General features: G+C 42.1%; 3 protein-coding genes across 4 annotated transcripts; 1 reads left to right on the forward strand and 2 right to left on the reverse strand.

Annotated features, from left to right (window-relative positions):
• Window positions 1-2,740: 2,740 nt before the first annotated feature.
• Window positions 2,741-14,323, forward strand: smarcad1a (SWI/SNF-related, matrix-associated actin-dependent regulator of chromatin, subfamily a, containing DEAD/H box 1 a). The gene is made up of 23 exons (XM_058635862.1): window positions 2,741-3,203; window positions 4,038-4,170; window positions 4,256-4,382; window positions 4,603-4,675; window positions 4,917-5,005; window positions 5,556-5,696; window positions 5,922-6,000; window positions 6,118-6,809; window positions 7,308-7,504; window positions 7,800-7,890; window positions 8,113-8,212; window positions 8,443-8,502; window positions 8,619-8,694; window positions 8,853-8,988; window positions 9,092-9,223; window positions 9,370-9,462; window positions 9,643-9,760; window positions 9,873-9,988; window positions 10,166-10,354; window positions 10,439-10,557; window positions 10,951-11,133; window positions 11,308-11,417; window positions 13,244-14,323. Exons 1-23 carry the CDS (start codon window positions 3,089-3,091, stop codon window positions 13,303-13,305), a joined length of 3,231 nt encoding a protein of 1,076 aa, XP_058491845.1. The 5' UTR covers window positions 2,741-3,088; the 3' UTR covers window positions 13,306-14,323.
• Window positions 14,324-14,615: 292 nt separating this feature from the next.
• prf1.5 (perforin 1.5) lies at window positions 14,616-18,122 on the reverse strand. The gene is made up of 5 exons (XM_058635865.1): window positions 17,351-18,122; window positions 16,886-17,181; window positions 16,528-16,799; window positions 16,248-16,389; window positions 14,616-16,091 (listed from the first exon to the last, which is right to left on the reverse strand). Exons 2-5 carry the CDS (start codon window positions 17,153-17,155, stop codon window positions 15,207-15,209), a joined length of 1,569 nt encoding a protein of 522 aa, XP_058491848.1. The 5' UTR covers window positions 17,156-17,181; window positions 17,351-18,122; the 3' UTR covers window positions 14,616-15,206.
• An 83-nt stretch (window positions 18,123-18,205) lies between these two features.
• mpeg1.1 (macrophage expressed 1, tandem duplicate 1) lies at window positions 18,206-21,294 on the reverse strand. Of its 2 annotated transcripts, XM_058635864.1 has the most exons (3): window positions 20,693-21,294; window positions 18,857-20,547; window positions 18,206-18,756 (listed from the first exon to the last, which is right to left on the reverse strand). In XM_058635864.1, the coding sequence occupies exons 1-2, from the start codon at window positions 21,140-21,142 to the stop codon at window positions 18,859-18,861; spliced, it is 2,139 nt and encodes a 712-aa protein (XP_058491847.1). In that variant the 5' UTR covers window positions 21,143-21,294; the 3' UTR covers window positions 18,206-18,756; window positions 18,857-18,858. The 2 variants fall into 2 exon arrangements, with proteins under 2 accessions (XP_058491847.1, XP_058491846.1); XM_058635863.1 differs by having other exon boundaries at window positions 18,206-20,547.
• Between the last annotated feature and the right edge of the window lie 1,365 nt (window positions 21,295-22,659).

The following is a 22,659-nucleotide window of genomic DNA, read 5'->3' on the forward strand; positions in this document are numbered from 1 at the left end:
TGAGAACAATTACGGGTTTTTATCTATGTTATGTCCTGCAGCCAAAACATCCATTAAAACATCCACAACACTCGTTTATTTTTATTTATTTATAACGGTGTGTGTGTATGTGTGTGAGCTTGTATGCATATCTTTGTAAGGCCCAAAAAATCATAGGAAGTGGGAACATGTTGGGAAAAGTTTATAGTTATTATTAGAATTAGGTTTATGTCAGGGTTAGGTTTACGGTTGGGGTTACGCATTTATTTGTGATGGTTAAGGTTTGGCTAAGGGGCTAGGGAGTGCATTGTGTGTGTGTGTGTGTGTTTGTCACTGACTTGCCCTGGTGTGTTGGTGCATTGTGCCTTCCTTTCCGTTTGTGCATATCCATATAACAAAGTAAACATACACAAAAACCCTGATAAAACAAACAGGAAAACTCAAAACAACAAACATCTATCCTCATGCAGAAATCACCCACCCGCACACATACACACACACACACAAACATACACACACAAAAACCTTGACCAGGAGGACAGAAGAAGGCAAGGAGCCACTGTTCGAGCTCCCCGTTGTGAAGTGTCATGACCCCTATCAGACTCTGTGTCAGTCTGCCTATTGTGCCACGAGTAGAGCGCACACACACACACACACACGTGCACACGCAATGCTATAACTTACATGGTCTCCATGACGATAGTAGGGGCGACAGTAAGGCGGCAGGATGGCGCTGAATTGACTGCTGGGGCGTTCTGATGAGACGACATTTACTCAGAGTGAGATCTGCAGGTACAAACACATTCTCACACAATGAATGTGAATTTAGTGCTTGTGGTTTGTGGTTATGAAGGACTGTGTAAATTAGCTTGTGATTTAAGATTAAAAAAAGAGTCTGTGTGTGTGTGTGCACTGTGCACGTGTGTGTGTGTGTGTGTGTGTGTGTGTGTGTGTGTGTGTGTGTGTGTGTGTGTGCAATGGTTGTATTTGCCATTGACTTTGACCATCAAGACCAAACGAAGACAAGACCTACAAAGACCATTGGGGACATGATTGTTACTGTTATTATAAAAAGAAAGGTTCCTCTCTAAGTCATGGTTCACATTTCATTAAAGAGCAAACATTCAGTTTTACTTTTGTTACTGTCAATTCTGAAATAGTCTTAAACAAACTGTCATCTCTTTTGGTAAATGGTCTGTATTTAAATCTTGTTGACCACTCAGAGCTGCTTTACACTAGTTTTGCCATTCACCCATTCACACATGCACATCTATCACACATCTACCCATGCATACCCATGTTGCTGCACAGCCATCACAAGCAACGAGGGGTTAAGTGTCTTTCCCAGACTTCAGCACACTAGCAGAGCTGGGAATTGAACCCACAACTTTGATTCTGAATTCCATGTAGTTCTTGTCCTTATCCCAATCTTTGTCACTGGTGAACCACCGAATTATTATATTATTATTTTCTGTCCTGATCCACTCTTATCTGGTCAGTTTTAAAAGGTCTTTGTGACTCTTCATTTCTGACTGCATCTTAAATTGGAGCACAACAATCTAGCACATACAAACGTCAGTTGTTAGTGGAATAATATGACCTGTGACACAGTACATATTTAAAGAAAAACAAAACTGTATGCTCATCACACAATTGGCTGCAGTAAGAGGACAAACCACACAGAGATGGGGAAGTTGCAGAAGCAGGTAAAACTCATCATATCCCATCTCAGAAAATGTGTATCTACTGCCCCCCTTCGTTCAGTAGAATGTATGACAGTCTCAAAAGAATACATGGTGCTTCTGATATGAAATGGTGGCATCTAGTGGACACCATACAGAAATAGGTGTCTTGGCTATGTGGAATTGAGATTTGATTTTGAAAATAAATGTTATTTCCAATAAAACTTTCTTATCATGGCATGTGTCACACACATGTGAAACTAATAAGACTGCACCCATTTAAGCTGCTAGTTCTTTTAATTAAGCGACTGCTTTTGGTCAATCAGCTTTTTCAATTAGAAAAATGGAATTCAACGCCAGTTTATATTAGAGATTGTACAAGTTGTGTGTGGTGATGTTGTTGCTGTTGTTGTTGTTGTTTTCTTATCTGTATCGATAGTAGTGTCTGCATTGTCCTATGTTCTTTAGTTTCCTGCCCAGGGACCACAGATGCAAATTAGCTGTATAGCTAACTCTGGTATAGGATTTGTTCTGTACATGACCCCTGTTCAATAAAGTAATAAACAAAGCTAAACTAAACTAAATACAGCCTTGGTTAATGGTACTGATGTTTACTTTGCTTTGCTTTATCCAGTTTAAAAAATCATGGCATTGCTATTTAATTTACTTTTATGTCCTTTTCTTAAGACAAACCATTGATGTAAAACAAAACTACCCTTAGCATCTTGGAGGGCACTAACCTTTTCAACAAAAATTACAAATAGAGTAGAACACATTAGAATCCTTATATAATCTGTTGGTGCATTATTCTCACATAACATTTACTCAGAAACACAAAAATAGAATAAGCCCACGACATAACCAGATTTGTACAACTAACAGTTGGATAACAAAAGTAGTTCCCTGCTGTGACCTTACATCACCACAGCACATTATCCAACTAATTGTCAAGATAGTTCACCACCTATAGCATGGGTTTGGAGGAACCCCCAAGCAAGCGCAACGAGATGAATAGAACCGGAAGTATGCTATAGTGTACTATCTTGTTTCATAAAAGAGTTGCCACCCACCGCTTCCCCTAACCAATGAGCGGAGCTGGCACCACATCCTCCAGGGCCACTCGAGTTCGCGGGAAACCGGTACTGTGCATTAGGATACAACAAATATATTTAGATTGAGGACTGAACAAATAGTTCGACACGATTCGAATCACTTTGACTAAACAATACGCGATAGACCAGCGAGCTGACACACGTTTAAACCGCCGTTTTATAAGACCGCTGCTCTCATGCTAACATCGCATCGTTAGCTAGGTTGGTACATAGGCTAACAGTAGCGCTGCTTCATGAGGCTAGACAGAGAAAATAGCAGTGACTAGACAGAGACAAAGGGCTACCGTTGTCACCCATCAAATACACTGGAGTGAAATGAGTTTGTTCAATTTGGACCGTTTTCGTTTCGACAAAAAGGCGGCGTCGTCAGCTAACAAAGGCGAGGACGGCGGCTCTGAGAGTCCAGAATCGGAGAAGGAGAACAAGCCAGGTAAATATTAGCAGGCTTTAAAGCTAGCTGACATCGCTGGTAGCCAGGTGTCAGGTGTTCTACCGTTGACAGTGGTTAAATTTGGTATTGTTAAAAAACAGTGTCCTTATGATACGGTTTTGGGCTTGTGTACATGTGTCGCTGCATAGTTTATTTAAATATTTAAATTGCATTATCGTGAATGCTGCGTGTTACGCACAATGAAGTGGTGGAATGATGCAAATACTTAAAGTCTAGCATTTGGTCACAGTCAGGTGTCACATCCACCCACTGTTTGTCTGTATATGAAGTTAGAATTAGAATTGTCATTTGAACGTATCACAGGCTACAGCATGGTGCTCCATCCCCAGTTATTTTCATAGATCATTTCTGGAAAGGGAAGTAATGGCTTAATTACCCCGTTATTACTTTGTCATTATAATGTGAAAACACTTTGCATTTTTGCTCTCCTTGTTATTACCTTACATATTGTATGAACAGGTGCTGAACAGAAACGCCAGGCTTCTGCACTGTTATATGTTATATAAATATGATGGGGACACACCGTACTTCTATTGCAAGCAAGTCAGAACACTGACTTGCACTTTGTGTGCAGTCTAATTTGGCCATGTATAATTTAGATTTTTATATAGTTTATGCCTTTGATATGTCATCAATTAAGCATATTAGCAAAACATATTTTCTAAAGTAGTTAATTATCTGCACACGATTGAGAAACAACTCGACAAATGTTCAAAACACTATACCTTTACAGATTCTTTCTTCCTATTTTGCCTCATTTTGTTGGTTACAGATGAGTCTGCATTTGTAAACTCTTCCATTATGCATTTTCAGCCAAGATGAAATCTGTCAGAGGCCCACCGAAGCCCAGAGGAGTAGTTTTTGAGGAAGTTGACATAGAAGATGATGAGGTCCCCTCAGAACCAAAGACTAAATTGACTCAATTAGCCCCCAAAAGGAAATTCAAGTAAGTGTCGATCTCCAATGATAACATGTGTCACATGTCTGCTAATTTATAATGCGTTACTGTTTTGTTGTCCTTTTTCCTGCAGGAATCCAGTTGTGAAATCATCAAATAAGGTATCGCATCATGTGGATGATGAGGACAGTGAATTGGAGGCTAAGATTGACAGGCTTTTAGAGATGTTTCCTCAGTTAAGGAGGGAAGAGCTTCTAGAGGTGAGTCAAGCAAAAGTAAATACTTTGTCACCTTTTATCACCATGTTCATTTGCAGGACCTGTTCTTTGCTGTTACTTGCTGTTCAACACAAGTGGAAATATAACACTGACTTAACTATTTCCATTTTGGGGATAAATGACGTATCAGAGGTCTTGTGTTGTTTGTTTATAATCCTCTTCTTGATTCTTTGAAAGCCTCTTGTTCTGTTCCCCTTTTCAGGTCATTGAAGACACAAGCACAATGGATGGGGCCATAGCTGCCTGTCTTTTGAAGTTTGGTGATAAAGGAGAAGGTAAATCATGATTCTTTATGAAGAATGTATCTATCCATACTCATTTTTTGGAACATAAAGAGCATTTAAAATGTAGTGCAAGACGGTGTACATTGTATACATATGTTTACATTGCAATGTGCGTTTACATTGCAATAATGTGCTTAACATTAATTACTATACCTGCCTAGCAGTCCAAGTTTGTCATGTGGCAATTTTGATAACGATAACATGATAACAGCTGTTATGTCTTCTGTCCTAGAACAAACCCGGAAGAGAAAGGTGGATGGATCTGGAAGCTCTCAGGACAGTGGAGTTGCTCAACCTAGCAAAAAGAGGAAATCATCTGTTGTAAGATTATTATGTATTTTGTACTTTTCAGTATTATAACACATTCCAGTGCAGTGGGCACGTTCAAGCAGATTCACCTTCACACGCAGCTCTACAGCGCTACGAAACACAACACAGGGTGTTGAATTCTTGTTGATAATCTTTTGTAGAGTAATTACCAAAGTCACAAAGGGAAGAAGTTATGTGTAAGCTGTATCAAACACTGTTTTCACAATGGCCTATTTGATGAATGAGGTTTTGAGTAAACAACACTCAAACATGTAAAGAAAAAAAAACAACATCTTCAATGTTGGCATTAAATTTAAATTCTAAATCCATTTATCCTCAGCTGTGACGTGAAAATATCGAATACAGTCCATTTTGCACTGACTATAACCTGGCTTCTGTCCCTTGCTTGTAGGGTGTACCGTCTGTGGAAGTTTGAGCCATGGTGCCTTGTGTGTGTACAAAAACTCTTTTGGATCAGACAGATTGTGTGTTTAACCTGATGTTGTTAATCAGTATACAAGTTTTGGTTTACACACATTTGTTTCCTCTTGCATTTAAATAGGCCTCTGCTGATAATAATGATGATGATGATGATGATGATGATGAAGATGAAGACGACGATGAAGATAAAGAGCCCAGCTGGGAGAAGCAGGAGGCCATGGTGAAGAGACTGCAGAAAAAGTTTCCTGACCAAGACAAGGAGGTGAAGATGCTTTGTCACCTTTGCAACACTATCAGCTTTTTTCAAGATAGAATTTTAGTCCAGTCTGTTTTTACCTTCTTGAATTGAATATAACTTACACAACATGACAAATGTAAACCTATGGGTATGTGATATTATGTGATGGTACAGAGTTTTTAACTGTTAAGCGTTTATAGCGCATTATCAGTTTTATTGCCTGACTCTTGCTGATGTCTGTTGTTGTAGGAGCTGCGGCTGGTGCTGCAGGAACACAACTGGAATGCTGAAGAAGCTCTGCAGGTTCTGCAGATGTTTTCTGAACCAGGTTGGGAGCACAACCGCTGTCATCACAATCTAGCCATCTTTTCACTTACCTCGTGTTTATGTGTACTTCTAACTTTCAAGCTGTTCAACTGACTCCGATGTTGTTTTCTTTCATCAGATAATAGCAGCTTTAGCTCTCCTGAGTCTGAAGAAGAGAAATCGAGTAAATCAAAGAGCAAAGACAAATCAAGTAGGAAGCACAAAGAGTTGGGGCAACACAAAGGTCACAGACACGGTGTAGGGCGGAATGATCCTGGACACTCCAAAGAACTTGAACCCCTCAGTGAATCAGATTTGAACAGTGGAGACGACACAGAAACTACAAAGGACAGTGAAGATGAATCGGACCAAAATGACAGCAAAGGTTTCAAAAATAATAATAGATGTTCCACTCTGACTACATGGCTTGAAACAAGTTCTCACTCAGTGTCTTCCTCCTCTTCTGTGAAGAATATATCTACCTCAGCAAAGCCCTCCTCCTCCTCTGCCAATATGTTGTCCAGATTTGCCAGTGGGACCAGTATAGCTAAGACGCAAGCAGCAGAGAGCAAGAGAAAGGCACGAGCCTCACTTGAACATGTTATTATTTCTGAGGGGGAAGACGATGACGAAGAGGACACCGTTAGCAGCGAGTTTGACGACTCGGACAATGAGCCAGACAATGAAAGTGCCATGACCGAAATTAAGAGGGAAATGCTGAAGTTTTTCCAGGACGCATCGACAGACGAGTTGTCCCTGATCTCTGGGTGTTCTGTCAAAAAGGCCCAGAAAATTGTGGAACTGAGACCCTTCAATAGCTGGAAAGCCTTGGTAAGAGAGCAGGTGTATTCCTAAACAAATACATGGAATTGACATGAAAATGTCAGGTTGACTACATGCAGGGAATTTCCTCATGGTAGATAAAATTGTTTTCAGATGTGTCAATGGGTGGAACATCAAAAGCTCAAGCTTCTCATAGTCTACAGAATACCTGGAAAATTACAAGCTCAGTTTCATTCACACCACGTGAATGAATTGATCACATTACTTCGAGGTCTTCTGTGTAAGACATTTTTATAATCTATTGAGTAGCTGAACACCACACCCCCCGATATATCTACATAACTCATCTAATGTTCTTTTATCTTTCAACAGTATTTCCCCCATCTATATGACATTGTGTAAATATTAAAGGTCCTGTACTGTCCATAATATTTGTCATCTCATTCTGCAACATTGGGCAGTAACATTTCTAATCACTAAATATGTTGTGCATAGTAACTTGAAATAGTGTATAAATTGTAAAAAGTCTTACTCTTTCCTGTTCAGGCTGAAGTCTTTCATAAAGATAACGGACTCTCTGAGGACTTGCTCCTTGGCTGTAGACTTGTCCTCAAAGAGCGGAAGGTTGTCTTGGGGCTCATGTCCAAATGTCAGACCATTTCCTCAAAAATGGTCCAACGGGTGACACGGGTGATGGAGCCGGGCAGTGGGGTCGCGAAACAGCCCAGCTTACTGAACAGCCAGTGAGTAGAGTGTACATTAACTACACGGAATAATTGGCTAAAGTAATTCTTTAAGTGACAGTTGGCCAGTTCTGTTTTACTTTTTTGCCTTTTTTGTAACCTTTGAAATGCATATGGTGCAAAGTAGGGTTACACTATGTATTGTGAATGTACCGCAATTGCAACATCAACACATGTGTTGCACCATGTAACACATGTGATATACATATCGCAAATGACCACACTCCGATTAAGTACCGGGATGCGTGTGCTTCTGAGGGAGGAGATAGTCAGCTGGTTGTTGGGTGTCTTTCAGGTTGAAGATGAAACCTTATCAGCTGATTGGTCTGAAGTGGCTGCTCCTTCTGCATGAGCACAAACTGAGTGCCATCCTTGCTGATGAAATGGTAAGACAACACACTTAAAGCGGACTGGCAACATTTAAACACCAACAGCAAGTAATACACAAATGATTGGTCGTAAATCTAATCTAAAAATGTTCTTTTATTATATATTCAAGCAACAGTGTCTGTCTGGATTTTTGCTGCCTTTTTCTTTATTGCGCTTGATATCTGTCTGACCCTGTATGTTCCCCTCTCTCTTCTTTAACTCTCCTTCATTCCTCCCAGGGTTTGGGCAAAACTATTCAGGCTATAGCGTTTCTGGCCAAGCTGTATGAGAATGGAATAGAGGGTCCTCATCTCATCACTGTGCCTTCATCTACACTGGGTAATTGTCTCCATAAACCACACATTTTGCTACTTTGCTACATAACTAACTAACTGCTTGCATTCGTTTGATATTTAAACTCCAACGCCCACCCCTGCACTGCTGGTGCATACACACAAACTCTCCCTTTGTCAGGACTGATAGTATTGCTTGGCAGAGACAGTTTTTAAAAAAATGGGACCTAATTATTTTTGTGAAAAGTGACATTTTTCATTTTCTCTGTCTTGTAGATAACTGGGTCAGAGAGCTGAAGCTGTGGTGTCCGACCCTCGGTGTTCTAGTCTATTATGGTAAGACTCTTCACAATGAAATTGTGCCATTTTGTGTTTGTTTGTGATCCTGTTTTCAGCGATATCTGAAATAATGTTTAATGGTTTACCTAAGTGTGTTTTTATGTTTTATACAGGATCTGTGGAAGATCGCCGCTACCTCAGATATGACATCCTCTCTGGCAAAACTGACTTCAACGTCATAGTGACCACGTGAGCAAACATACAGACCTCCTGCTTTATAGTTTTCTGTAGATTACTGGTACACAGTAGCTTCTGTCAGGGTGGAGAACCTGAACCAATTTTTCATGTCCAACTCATCGATGAGCTACTGAAATATTTTTCTTTTTTGACTTTGTTTTGTTTTACAGGTACAACTTGGCTATAGGAAACGACAACGATCGCAGCCTCTTCCGCAAGCTGAATCTGAAGTATGCCGTCTTTGACGAGGGTCATATGCTGAAAAACATGAACACTCTACGCTACCGCCACCTCATGGCCATTAATGTTAGTCCAGTGTAATTTTATGATACATTCATATCTGCCTTTCTGTCCTTTACGGATACGACTGACATAAAAGTTTAAAATGTCTCATTCTCTTGTGCTTCAGGCAGAGCATCGCTTGCTGCTGACAGGAACTCCTTTACAGAACAACCTCTTGGAGCTGATATCGCTCCTGAACTTTATCATGCCCTCTATGTTCTCCAGCTCCACCACACAGCTCTCTAAAATGTTTTCTATGGTAAGTGTTTGTGTGAAACATGGTGAAGCTCACTTTGGGTTAACCCTGGGATTGGCTCCTGTGGCCCTCATGTGGAGGATAACCTAGTAGACAATGAATGAATGAATGAAATTATACACATTTTAATAGTGTATGTTATGTTTCAGAAATCCCATGAGGAGAGCCGTTTTGAGAGGGATCGCATTTCTCAGGCCAAACTTATCATGAAACCGTTTATCCTCCGAAGAGTCAAGAGCGAGGTGAGTTGATTATTTATTTTTGTAATTTTTTGTAGTGTTATATTAATTCCTGTTGTTTTTTTAAGGATCTTCTTGGTCAAAACCATTTGGGCAGCAGTATAATTGTCCGGAGAAAATTGTTACGTAATTACAACCTTGTGCAAGTGCTGTGAATAATTAATGGAATGGTCGTTTTTTCAGGTCCTCAAGCAGTTGCCAGTAAAGGAGGAGAAGGTGGAGTTCTGCTCAATGAGTGAGAAACAGCAGGTGCTGTATGACTCTCTCTTTAAAAAACTCAAGGATTCCACCAGTGGTGCAAGTAAGCCTCATTTAAATAGCTGCCTCCTATTATACTGTACACCCCTGCATTTATTAAGTATAACAGGAAGTTGGTGTTTGGTTAATTATGCTTGTCTTTCTTTTCTCCACAGACCGCGAGTTGTGTAACGTGATGATGCAGCTGAGGAAAATGGCAAACCATCCGTTGCTTCATAGACAGTACTACACCACAGATAAGCTTAAAGCCATGAGCAAACTCATGCTCAAGGTCAGTCTTACTTACCCGAACCTTTTCTTTGAATGAATACTAACACCAGCCATTCAAATGGCCATGCCATTAAAGAACTCAATCAGCATTAGTGCCAACCTAAGTCCATCTCTCAAGTTATTTCTCTGCTTCTTTATTTTCAGTGTTGCATCACTTCTTCTTGTTTTCCCTCCTCAGGAGCCAACTCACAACGATGCAGATGCTGCTCTGATCCAGGAGGACATGGAGGTGATGTCGGACTTTGAGCTGCATCGTCTGTGTCAGCAGTACTACTCCATCACCTCCTACCAGCTGGACACGGAGCTCCTGCTCGACTCTGGGAAATTTCACTACCTCACGGAGCTGCTGGGCTCTTTTAAAAACAAGGTATAGGCAAGTCATGCAGGTGGAGTGCGGACTGCCTACAGGAAGGAGATCATATAAGCACACTTTTCTTTTCATCTAACGCAGGGAGACAGAGTGGTGTTATTTAGTCAGTTCACCATGATGCTGGACATCGTGGAAGTGCTCCTCAGACATCTCAAGCATCGTTACGTCCGACTGGATGGATCCACACCCATAGCCAACAGGTCAGATTTGTGTTTGATTTAGTTTGGGGAGGGCGGCATCCACTTCAATGCTCACATGTTATTACAAGCTCATAACAACAACAAAAAACCCAGTGTTGGGCTTTGACGGAACCACCAGTTGCTTTCCTGTCCAATCACAGCTGTAGTGAACCTCAACTGAGACTGTCCATTTACTGTAAACATAGCACAACATAACAGCTGGTTTGACTAAATTCACATCCCCATCTGCTTAAATACAGATCAGATTTACTACAAATGTCTTGCGATAGGACTATTACTGTATGTTAATGTGTTTTTAAAGCTGAAGTTGGTGGTAAATCAATAAATCTAGCGTAACATCTTCTACGCATTGTGTTACACCACTAGAAGGTTTTGTTTTGTTTTGTTTTGTAGGATTGTGTTGATTGATGAGTTCAACACGGACCCTGACATATTTGTGTTCCTGCTGTCAACGCGAGCTGGAGGCCTGGGCATCAATCTCACCTCGGCTAACGTTGTCATTCTGCACGACATCGACTGCAATCCCTACAACGACAAACAGGCAGAGGACAGGTGTCACCGGGTCGGCCAGTCCAGGTGAGATGGAGTCTGTTTCTGAGTGACAGTCGGTAGTCACTGAAGTAATATCAGCATTAGTTGTGTTGTTAATCATTTTAAACAACTTTTTATATGGTAAAAACTATTCCACTGCAGAATTTTGCTGTTGTCTAGATCTACTAAATTGATGTTGTATACCTTGCTGTGTGTCAGAACTGTAAAGGTGATCAAGTTGATAAGTAAGGACAGCATAGAGGACTGTATTCTGCAGCTGGGCCAGAAGAAGCTCAAGCTTGAGAAGGACATGACGGCTTCTGACCAAGGTGAGGAGATGCTGTATAAACACACACACACATCCACATGTTACCTGGCATACATACATAAACAGTATTTAATTTTCATTGCATTATGAGAGGGAATGGTATAAAATTGGTTTAAAATGATTACAGTGTGATAGTTGTGCAAATATGTGATAGACAAAGATGTTTTCTTCAGTCTGTAGAGTACAATGTGTATAGGTTGGGACAACATTAAATCTGAAATGGTCATTTATAAAGTAATTTTATAAAGAAATATTGCGAAGCCTGCGATTTGAGAGTTGCAGCAGGCCATATTGCGATTTTGATCAAATTTAGATTGATTGTTCAGCATTCATAAGTGAAGGGAATGGATAAGAAAATTGTCTTATTTATGTAAAGAGGCAGTAATTCAACACTGAGGATAGTTTACTTTATTTCAGATAGCTGTTAAAAGTCCTGACTACAGACTGCTTCACAATTCAACAACATAAATCAAATCAGTTAAAGGAAACAACAACAACAGCCCATGAGTGGAGTGAAAACACGGTGACTCCAAGAACGGTCCTCTCTGAAAAAAGCATGGCTTAATTCTGGATTTGAAAGATGGTCACTGAGCCGGCCGACCCACTTTCTTCAGATGGATAGTTTCAGAGCCTCGGGGCTTCAAGTGCAAATGCTTTTGTTTTCAGCCCAGTTTCAATGATAATAACAAGATAAAAAGCAGATAAAGGAAAAATGTGTTTTTTGAATAACTCTAGCCTGAACATATTTCTGCCATTAACTACAAACCGCTTTTGAAAATCAAATATGTTGAGTTTGCAAATCAGTTATTTTTTTGATTGTGAAGGTTACTAAGATGTCCTGTCCATGTGTGGTACTTCCAGTATTCGTTTCCTTCCCGCATCTGTGAATGGAGCGGCATTTTTTAATTTTGAATGGGCAGGTCAGTTCCAAGTCTGTCTAATATTTCAGAGTGGGAGGACGACATGAAGAAGTGACCTCATATAACGTTTGAGGATGATTTTTTAGTAACGGTGCTAGGTCTGCGCGATAAATTGCTTAAGAAATTGCGATCTCGATTCACAACTACACGTGATCTCATTTCTAAATGACATCGATTCTTCTGCATCTGATTTCATGAGCTGCATTGCAAATAAGCAATCCCGTTTTCCTCTCTGAGTTTCTCTTGTCGCTGCCTGCTCTCTCAACGTACAGTATGAAGCAAGCAGCGGCACGCAGAACATAGGAGACAGTGTGTGCTTAGGAGAAATAAATACAAAATGGATGGTGATGAAAACGTAGGTGGTGGTGACGAGAATCACACAACCATCCGACCCGAGCTTGTGCCGAAAAAAGGTTTGCATTTGGCTGGTTGTCACGATCGCAGGCTTTCAGCAGTGCTGTCGCTAAATACAGCAGACTCCTCTGTTAAAGGATGAGATTTTAGACATTTCCTTTGCTAAATGTTGGGAGATTGACCCACTTTTTCAGGATTGTTAAGTCAGGGAGACCTGCAGCAGCTGCTGACATCACATTTTATAGCGTAGCTACTGCTCTGGTACTGGATGATCTGCTGTAAGTTTATTTTTATGAAGTGAAATGAACAGACATCGGAACGCTTCGGTGGCTCAAATTTAAGGCTTTTAACCACAGAGTGTGTCCTTGTTCCTACAGTGACCGTCTTATAAACCTCTTAAAAAAGGTTTATAAGACAAATATTCCATTCTAACGTGTGTGTGTTTACAGCTAGCTTTTATTATCAAACACCTACATGTTTCAATTTTTATGTTACTGTCCTGAAGTGCTGCTCTTTAATTAACTTGTGATTATTCTTTATTTGTCCTTTTTAGATGGGCAGGCGACCATAACTGAAGATATGGCATCTTTGCTCAAAGCGTCACTGGGATTGTGATGCACGAGCAGTTGAACTGAAACGACAAACGCATTTTGATGGCGTTCCCGTGATACCCAGACGTGAGTTAAAACACCACTTTTGTATCCATGCTGGGGAAAAACTACTGAGAACCACGCTGCCATCTCTGGTACTTAGATCAGGTTGACCGTGTGAACATGTCAGCTGTGCTGAAAACACAATTTTTACATGTTAATAGTTTGTTTATGAGCGTAAACGTTGAAGGCTAAATATAAAATTTGGACTCTTAAAGACTCTCCTCTCGACATGTTACTCAGTAGTTGAAAGAAGACTTGAAAGACGTCGGTTGGTGAGAAGAAGTTCTCACCAACTTCTTTTTAATGTGACTTGTAGGAGTTAAAAAATGTGACTGAAACACAGTTGACATAACATGTGATGTGAACGTAGCCTTGGGTTGTTGACATGTATGGAGTTGTGCCGTATCCTGGTAAGGACTGAGGTATGTTTGACTAAAGCTGTTGTTGGAAATGTTCTTGTGCAGGTGGTAAACGGAGCGATTTACTTTATCATCATCATCATTCCTACATGACCGTGTCATGTCCTTGTCTTATTTGCCAACGCTTACAAAACAGTTGGTGCAGCGATCCACAGGATCATTTGGAAAATTAGCAGCGTCCAGGGTTAACTGGAGTGAAACTGTTGCCATTTACATTCATTTCCTCTGTAACCATTCCCATTTCAAAATAAAACGTTTTTTTGAATTGGAAACAACTCATTGTTCAGCCCTGCTCCTAACATTAATTCAGTGATATTTTTCAGCCAACAAGAATTGTATGCACTTCATTAGATTCCTAGCTCTTTTTTTTTTTTTACTCCATTATATCTCGAGCCAAGTGATAAAGAAGTTGTTGATGAAAGGAACAGCTGCTGCCTTCACAGACTGTATACGTGGCTAATGTTGTTGTTTGTGTTCAGGTGTAACCATAAAAAGCTTTTTACTAAGTCGTTTGTAAGTTTTTTTAGAATCCCTGTTTAAACTAATAAATATTGGAATAAATATCCGTGTGGTTGTGTGTTGAGAGTCAAGGTTGAAGCAGCTGCCGGTAGATTGTGTACGATCGTGTGGCACCAAGCGGTCACCGGTTTAGTTTTTATCCATTTTGGCCTGGTATGGTTGTCGATTACAGGACGATTCAGTGAACAAGTTGTGATAAACTCTAATTTTCTGACTTATTAGTGAACAAATTATAACCAAAACTGATTCATAACCACAAATGAAATGTAATAACTCGATTGCTTTTGTTCCTCCCTCCATATGTCATTGCTTCAGAACATTAACAGAATCGCAGTCCTGAATCAAAATGCCTTTATTTAGATATATAGTGTGTGCAAAAAGTCTATTTAATATTTAATAGAGACATTACAAGACATTTACATCAGTCCACTGAGATCTACTATTAAAGGGTGAATTACCACACAACTTCAGACAAGAGATGATGTTGAAATGCAAGGAAAAAACACTTTGGAAGGGGGAGCCGTCCACACGGAAAGAGGTTTAGGTGAATGCACATACTGTTTTTGTCGGAGAGGCGTTCCATCCACACGGAGACCTTGAATGGTATTTTTTTTTAACGTGTCCTAGAACACTTCCTGTCTTTAGAGATTTTTAATAAAATAAAATAGAGAGGAGAAAACAAACTTGACTTGAATAACCAAAACCGATCAGTGATTGATCCACACATGGATGTTCGATGTCCCTCTTGCGGCAGAATTGTGCCTTTCCTTCTCGTAAAATATTCAGTTTTATGTCAGAAAGTCAGTAGATTTGCCGCTAGTCTTTTTTTTTTTTTTTTTTTAAATAAGAAAAAAAAAAGCGTTTCGTGTCGCTTCCGTCTGGACGTGGCCCTTTGGGGCTTCTAAATGTGGTCGTGGTGGTACAATTATTCCGCATTGGGGGAGTACCGTCCACACCTGAAGCCTGTCAGGTGAGCGTCGCATTTTGTGGAGTAGGTGAAGTAGAGAACTCCCTTGCTCAGTTGACAGCTCAGCGAGTGAGTTCCTCGCTCGGGAAACGTAACGCATATCCCTGCCATGTCATTATAGAGCACATCCCTGTCCCAGACTTCAAACCTCAACTCCTGGCCCAGCTCGACTGAACCAAAGTCATAAGTAGCATTCCACACTGGGTTGTTATCGTCCATCACCGTGTCGGTCTCCTCGTACTTGCCGTTGTAGAAGATTTTCACATAGGCATCTGTTTTTGTGAAGGTGTCTGCCTTCATACCTACAGCTCTGTGGATCTCCAGTCTCAGGTGTCCTCTGCCTGCCCTTAAAGGACAGCAGTTGTGATCCAGATTGGGAGTTGGGGAACAGTTCTTGGAGGCAGACTGTTCCTGCAGCTGGTTCTCCTTAATGTAATCTGTAATGACGCTTCTCAGATTATCACTGACCTGCAAGTCCTCCACCAAGTGGTGCAGAGGAGAGATGGCGTAAGAGACCACATCGGGGCTGTCGTGGAGGCTGTTCATCCAGCTGTAGTATGCGTCCGATGGGTCCTGCTGGTAGAGGATGTCTGGAAAGTACTTATCGCCTCCAATGACTTCAATTTTATGAGTCATGAAGCCTTGGTAGAAGCCCATGCTCATGTTGCCCTTCAGGAGGGTTTCACACTTGTTGGAGAAGGTTGCGTTCGCGGGGATGAAACCCAGAGCTACTCGGAGTTCAGCGTTCAGGCAGTTGTTGATTTCAGACTCGGAGAAACCCTTCAGTGTCGCCAGGCAGGTCCTGAACGCGGTGATCCGCCTCACCTTACCGCCGAGCTGGACCTAGGAAACACAAATGAGTGAAGACTGAAAAACTCTCTCTTGGCTTTTCCATCTCTGTATGATCCGCATTATTTTGCCCATCCTAAAAACACTACTAAATTAAAATAGTGACTCTGCATATGTCAGGCACATCGGGTCAAAAGATACTGCTCTGACCTGGTATATGTAGTGTGTTCCATAGGTGTTTATCAGCCGCCTGTACAGCGCTCTGCTCTGGCTTGTGTTTAAACTCTGTGGGAGTCTCTTCAGATGTTTTGTGAACTCTGCGCTCAGCTGGGGGTGGTCGGCCAGTCTGTAGCTGAAAAAACAAAGGGCATGTGCAGCAGAACCATGACGCCATGACCCCTTTTTTTAATTACAAACAGCTGAGTTCTCTTCACTGAGTTCTCATCTTAAGCCATTGCTCCATTATGTGTAACTCAAGGCCCCCTTTTACCTGTAGTAGGTGCAACTGATTTCATGGATAGCAAAAGTGGCCTTGTCCACGCTGTGCTGCGAGTGAGCAAACTTTGCCAGGTCCGATCGGCTTCCTCCGAGCACTGCCGTGCCATATTTATCCAGACTCAACCCCAGGTTCCAGTTGTTGTTGACCAGGGAGTTGGAGCTGCGCAGCAGAGACTCCACAGAGTGGTGAAGGGCACTAGAGAGCTGCTTACTGCAGCGGCTGAAGGGACGCCAGTCCAGCACTGCGGCCGGGAGCCTCTGAATCTGGAAAGTGATTAAAAATTAAACTAGAGGAGGGGAAAAAACCTCAGCAGGATGTGCTCTTTTAGGTTGTTTTTTGTTTTGTTTACCTGTCCATTTTGGAAACGGTTTGGACACAGAGTGCACGTGTGGTTGTCGGCGAGATGAGCTTTGACATTGATGACATACGCCCCCGTCCGACGCATCCGCACCACGTCGAAACCCTCTCCTGCCAGATTGTGGCCTGGGACAAGAGGAGCTTTCTCACACGCTGACCCAGAGCCAATCCGACAGCCCCGGACTCCACAGACGGCCAGCAGAACCGGCAGAGCCAGTGTAAACAGAGTGAAGTCGCTCCGTCGATGTCCTCCTGCTTGCATGGTTAACCCGAGTCGAACAAAGCGTGCTATGGTTGGAAAAGTATTCTGTGTTTCGTCAGTGAGCAGACTTAAAATAGCAGATGAACTGTTTTCTGGATTGAGCGTCTAATCCCCACTGCTTTATAACAATGCGGTAATCCTGCCACAGATGTTGTGTCAACAATAAAAAATCGTGTGGGATAAAGACTCACTTACCTGTGACTGTTTGTTCTTTATTGTCCTTTAGTTTGCGCCTTTGGTCTTCTTTGAAGAAATACCTCTCTGGATTATAATTCTCCCTCTTCACTAAACCCGACGATGATGATGATGATGGCACAGTTCTCTGTAATGAGCAGCAAATCACAGATCTGGCTGTGCCAAACGCCTGCCTGCTGGCTGCACTCTTTTGTCCGTCCTCTGCCTCGTGAAAAAGACCGAGGAGGGAGTTCCTCTGCTTCTGAGATATATATCTATGTGTCTATATCCCTCTTCCCGTCTCTCCCTTTTTCTCCCTCCCCTAAGGCCTTTCCAATTTCCTCAGCATGAATGGTTTATATGAATCCCTCACAGCTGTGTCTGATGTGTGTGTGTGTGTGGGGGTGGATATGTTTATAGTCGCAATGAAAATCATGAGAGAGACATTTTATGGGAAGTGTGTGTGTGTGTGTGCGCACACAGTGCATGTGGAGTGACTGTTGTTGTGGTTTTGTCTGGATAATGAGTGCCGATAACCTTACAAAATCCACGCGGGCATCTTTTTATCTATTTCAGGATGTGGGTGAAATGCTGGTGAAGATGCATGTTTATGCAGGAGGTTTCAACAAACACGGTGTGGGGCGAAGATTTATTTTTCCATACTCATATTTGCCGTTGGATTTAGAAAACTAATGTGTGCTTTTGATGCCAGTGTATTTACAGACTGCAGCAGGCCTTCACCACTGTGTGTTCATTGAACTGTTTCCTCCTCTTTTGTACCTTTTTTTTGAGAAAACAAACTCACGTCATTCTGACCTGTCATAACCATTTAAGGTACATAAATCCAGTAAAAACACAACAACATAGATCCATGAAGCGATTTCAAACTGTTTAATCTTTACCAGTTGCAGTGCAAGGCAGAAGAGTTAGTCGCATGATACAAAAGTATTATAAAAAACTTGTTAAACAAAAAAAATAAAAAATCTGGTGTCTTACAAAAATGTTTTAATAGAAAATGCTTTATGCATTGTACATTTAACCAACATCATACAAAAATATTCAGGCCCTTGATCATTTGTATTGACCGTGTGCATCTTGGCCATGTGGGGGCAGCATTGCTTCACTGTAATCATAGTAAACCGCTTCTACTTCCTGCTGTTTTTTTGTGACTGCTCTTCAATCACAAGGTTTTAGATCTTTGTTAATACAGTAAAAATATTGTCCAGATTTGAAGAACACATCATACCGCTGAGCAAAAATAACCACCAGTTAATGTACACACATGCAAATGAGTGAATTCATAATTGTTTGCATAAAATAGATAGAAATAAGAAAATGATAATACTTAATGCAGCGGATTCAAATATGATCTCTTTCAGTGCTATAAGACACGTGGAAGCGATGTCTGAGTTGATGATCGACTAACGCTGTGGAGGAAGTGAGAGATACGGTGAAATGGAGGCAGATTAACTAATCGGAGAAGCTAAAGGAAGAAGAATCAACTTAAGCTGTGATTTTTTTTTTTACCTTCAAGCCACATTTTGCTGTGTCTCCGTCTCTCTGCCACCGCACTCATCCTCTCCACGTATTGCATCGTAGCCTTGAGCTGCCCCTAACCCAGACCACAGCTGCTGCCCCCTCCTCCTCCTCCTCAGGAGCACTGCCCCGATGACCAGCAGCGCCATCAAACCCATCACCCCAAAGGCCACTCCTGCCTTTCCTCCGGGGGACAGCTCGTTCAATTCTGGGTTGAGCTTGCGCACAATGTCCTGTATTTCCTCTGGTTTGGCAAGTTTCCACATCTTGGTCTGTCCCACTCTGACCCAGCTCTTTTCTCCCTCCGTCATCACCAGTACAGTGTTGGTGGATTGCATGTTGATGACCGGCGGTTTGGTGAAGGGAGGCAGATGGATCGGCAGCAGCTGCCCACCTGTGAACAATCCTGACTGGACACAGTAAAGGATTTCACAGCCATCACTCACCGAAGCGAGGTGCTGACTGAACTTGGGAGGGCAGCGGCGTTGGCCTCCTGCCAGCGGGTTGCTTGACTGACAGCTGAAGAGGCCTCCGAATGGCACTGCGTATTTGGTTCCAGCCTCGTAGTCGTTGCTCACGCAGATCACTTGGCCGTCGGAGAGAAACTTCTGTGGGATGAAGTTCGCGGGGCAACTCTTGGCTTTGGTGATGGGGTTCAGCAGAGACGGGCTGTAGATGCCTCCAAACAGATAACCCGAGTTGTCCGGGGCCTTTCCGCTCACAGAGCACCAGTAGGTGTCGATGCGAGCTGAGCGAACGTAGTAGTTGTCCTGACACACTAATCTATAACAAGTGGACAGCCACAGAAATCCACAGGCATACTTATGCTTGTAGCACTGGTGCGCGTTGTAGCCCTGCTGTCTCACCTCTGATCTCAATAAAGTCGGCACGTACGGTGAACGACATGAGAAGTCACCCGTGTCGGGGTTTTTCTGAGCCAAAGCGTCACACAGGGGACCCGCGTCTGAGCTCAGCTGAGTACAGACTTGATAGACGCCTCCAAAACTGAGGTTTGTCGCAGGGCCGTTGCAAGAATCGTCGTCGACGTTGGCCTGGAAGTTAAAGTTCTGGGAGCTGACGTCGACACAGCCGGGCCGGGTGTTGACCTTGTAGTATCGCTCTACGGCTTGACTCACTTTAAGAGCCACCTTTCCAACTGTGGGCTGTGGCAGATCGGGGAAGGTCTTGGCACTGATAAAGTATTGGAGGGGAAATCCAGCACGATCAATTGCCACAAGGTTGTTCCTGGTGCTTTCCTGCCACGTCTTCAGAGTGATGCCAGGATAGAAGGGTGTGCCTCCGTGGCTTTGGGTGAGCGAGTACTGAATGTTGGACTGATAGGTTTGAAGTACTGAGCTCTGTTGGGTGTTCTGACTGCTTATGTCAAACTTGACTTTGTCGAAAAAGTTCAAGCCAGCCGATGTTTTGACAGACACACTTTGTGATACGCTGTCGGACACATAAGAAGAAGTGAGATAGTCTTCCTCTATCAAAGAGGCCCCGGCATCAACACTAGTGATAACATGAGTCCCATAGTCCAACACCATTCTCTCTGAGAGATAGTCTGCATTTCTTGTCTGGTTGTTTTCAATCGCGTCGGCAATCTCTTTGGCTTGTTGGGCAAAGCGTGTGTCCAGGGTGAAGTCTGGATAAGCCTTAACGGTGTAGATGAAGTTGCGAACCTTTGAACAAAAAGAGTATAATAGCGTTACAAAGTATATAAGGAAAACAACTTTTTTTAATTTCTATAATCTCTACACTGACCATGATGGCATAAAAGATTTAAACCTCAATTCACAGGCAAAACCTAGCAAAATAAAACCTCACCTGGACTCTGGCTGTAGTCGCCGAGTCTCGGACCTGATGGGTTTTCATCCTCTGGCTCTCAATTGAAAATTTGCCGTTCAGCACAGAGAAGAAAGATATGTCTGCATTGATGCTCTGAGATGTGGAGCTTTTCTGCTCCAGCCAGGAGCTGATTAACTCGGAGCTGGTCTCCACACCCGTCTCCTTGTGGGGAATCACAAACACCTCGTCCGGGATGAGGTAGACCCCGTCCTCGGTGGTCTGGCACTGGAAGTAGCTGAGGTTCATGACTCGACCCATGTCCATGTTCCGGAGGTTGTCCCAGCCTCCACCGGGCAGCACCTCCAGTGCCGTGATGGAGAGGTTGGTGGAGGCACGGCATTGTCTGAGCCAGTTGGTCGGTCGGCTGACCGGGACAGGAGTGGAGACGTGAAGGAGGGAGAGAGCCAGGAGAAGCACTGTGATCTTCATGACGCCTGTGTCAGGAATGAGGTTCCACACTGTCTGTAATCTCAGCAAAGTTCCTCCTTGTTGCTGTGTGTCACGTGACTTTAAGGTAAGGCAGACCAGTCTTTTAGTTTCACTTTCATTTGTGTCTCAGTGAAACTTAGTAGTTTTTTTCTTTTCTTTTCTTTTTTTGTATTCAGTCTTAATTCAGTGTATCAGAACTTAAACACATCTGTTACACTACAGCTTGATGTTTTTTTTTATAGTAATTGTGTGTTTGTGAGGTCAACATTATTTTGGAGACTTCCTCCTACACACGGGAACAGAAAGCAGATATGAAAACAAAGGACTGAAATCAAGTTGCCATGAAGTGTCACATGACTGCACGTTAGTTAAAATGTCCCCGGACTTTCCGAGTCTGAGTCATCGACCCTGCACGTGAATGATTGGCATGAAGACAATGTTTGATAGACGATAGATTAAAACATTACAACACATCCAGGATTGCTTTTAAACCAATCTACAATGTGCAAACCATGGGAACATTTACAGTATGTCTCTGTTTCTCGGCATTGAAATGGCAGCAGCATTAATCATTAAACCTCAAATGATCTCACATCCCTACAGCTGTCACACTTGCTGTTCACTTCCCACTGGCAACTTCTCTGAAAAATACTTAAAACTAGCTCTAGAAGTGACACACAATGTGCCTGAGAGGGTAAAAATAATAAAACCACTCACACCCACACCACCTCAAAAGAGGAAGTGAAACAAACGATGCTATCAGAAATTTGAAATGAGGAAACAACAAGTGCAGGTGAGCAAAGATTTAGATGAGGAAACAAAGTATTAAAAGGTTTATTCTTTAAATAATTAAAATGAAAAGTTTTGTTGTGAAGTCCAAATTACCTAATAAATTACCTTACCTAATTACCTAAAAAAATATCCAAAACGTCATTTTGAAAAGTAGTCGGATGTTATGAACCAAAGCTATTTTTATTTAAAGTTACTATTTATTATTTGGCAGGGTATTAGACGGAGCACTTGATTAAGTTCTGGTATTGATTAAATTCTCACAAAAGGATTTAGCCTATTGAAATGGGCCACTACATTTGGCAATGGCTGCAGTAGAGTACTAAAATAAAATAGATAAAATAATTAAATAAATCAAAATAGGATAGACTGAAACAGCTGGTAATAATGTAGTTCGTATAAGAAAATAAGAAAGGTGTTGGGTTTGCTTTTTTTTTTTTTTTTTAAAAATCAACTTAGAAGCTGTTCTGAATGTGGCCAGTAGATGGCGACAACAGTACAACCATTGCAGCTCTGTGAGTCACCAGACATGAGTCACTTGCAGCACAGAGCTTAAAGTTGTTTGTCATAGTGACACGCTCATAAAAAAAGACACGCGCGGCAAACACTCGGCCATCTATTCTCCAAATCCCATCAGTGGGGAGATCTGAGGATGAGTTAACCCATTCATAAACGTCACGCCACTATCATTTCAGCCGCACTGGAACCCTGTCATGTGTGTTCCTCCT

This window comes from Solea solea, chromosome 8, assembly GCF_958295425.1.
Source record: "Solea solea chromosome 8, fSolSol10.1, whole genome shotgun sequence".
Lineage (NCBI taxonomy): Eukaryota > Metazoa > Chordata > Actinopteri > Pleuronectiformes > Soleidae > Solea > Solea solea.

Excerpts from the sequence above, each read along its gene's own strand:
- smarcad1a (XM_058635862.1), top strand. The coding sequence starts at position 3,089 with ATGAGTTTGTTCAATTTGGACCGTTTTCGTTTCGACAAAAAGGCGGCG. Across the intron at positions 5,006-5,555 it reads AAAAGAGGAAATCATCTGTT|GCCTCTGCTGATAATAATGA; the intron begins GTAAGATTATTA and ends GCATTTAAATAG. Across the intron at positions 6,001-6,117 it reads GCAGATGTTTTCTGAACCAG|ATAATAGCAGCTTTAGCTCT; the intron begins GTTGGGAGCACA and ends TTCTTTCATCAG.
- mpeg1.1 (XM_058635864.1), bottom strand. The coding sequence starts at position 21,142 with ATGAAGATCACAGTGCTTCTCCTGGCTCTCTCCCTCCTTCACGTCTCC. Across the intron at positions 20,548-20,692 it reads CGACTACAGCCAGAGTCCAG|GTTCGCAACTTCATCTACAC; the intron begins GTGAGGTTTTAT and ends TTTTGTTCAAAG.
- prf1.5 (XM_058635865.1), bottom strand. The coding sequence starts at position 17,155 with ATGCAAGCAGGAGGACATCGACGGAGCGACTTCACTCTGTTTACACTG. Across the intron at positions 16,390-16,527 it reads ATCAGTTGCACCTACTACAG|CTACAGACTGGCCGACCACC; the intron begins GTAAAAGGGGGC and ends TTGTTTTTTCAG. Across the intron at positions 16,092-16,247 it reads GAACACACTACATATACCAG|GTCCAGCTCGGCGGTAAGGT; the intron begins GTCAGAGCAGTA and ends TGTGTTTCCTAG.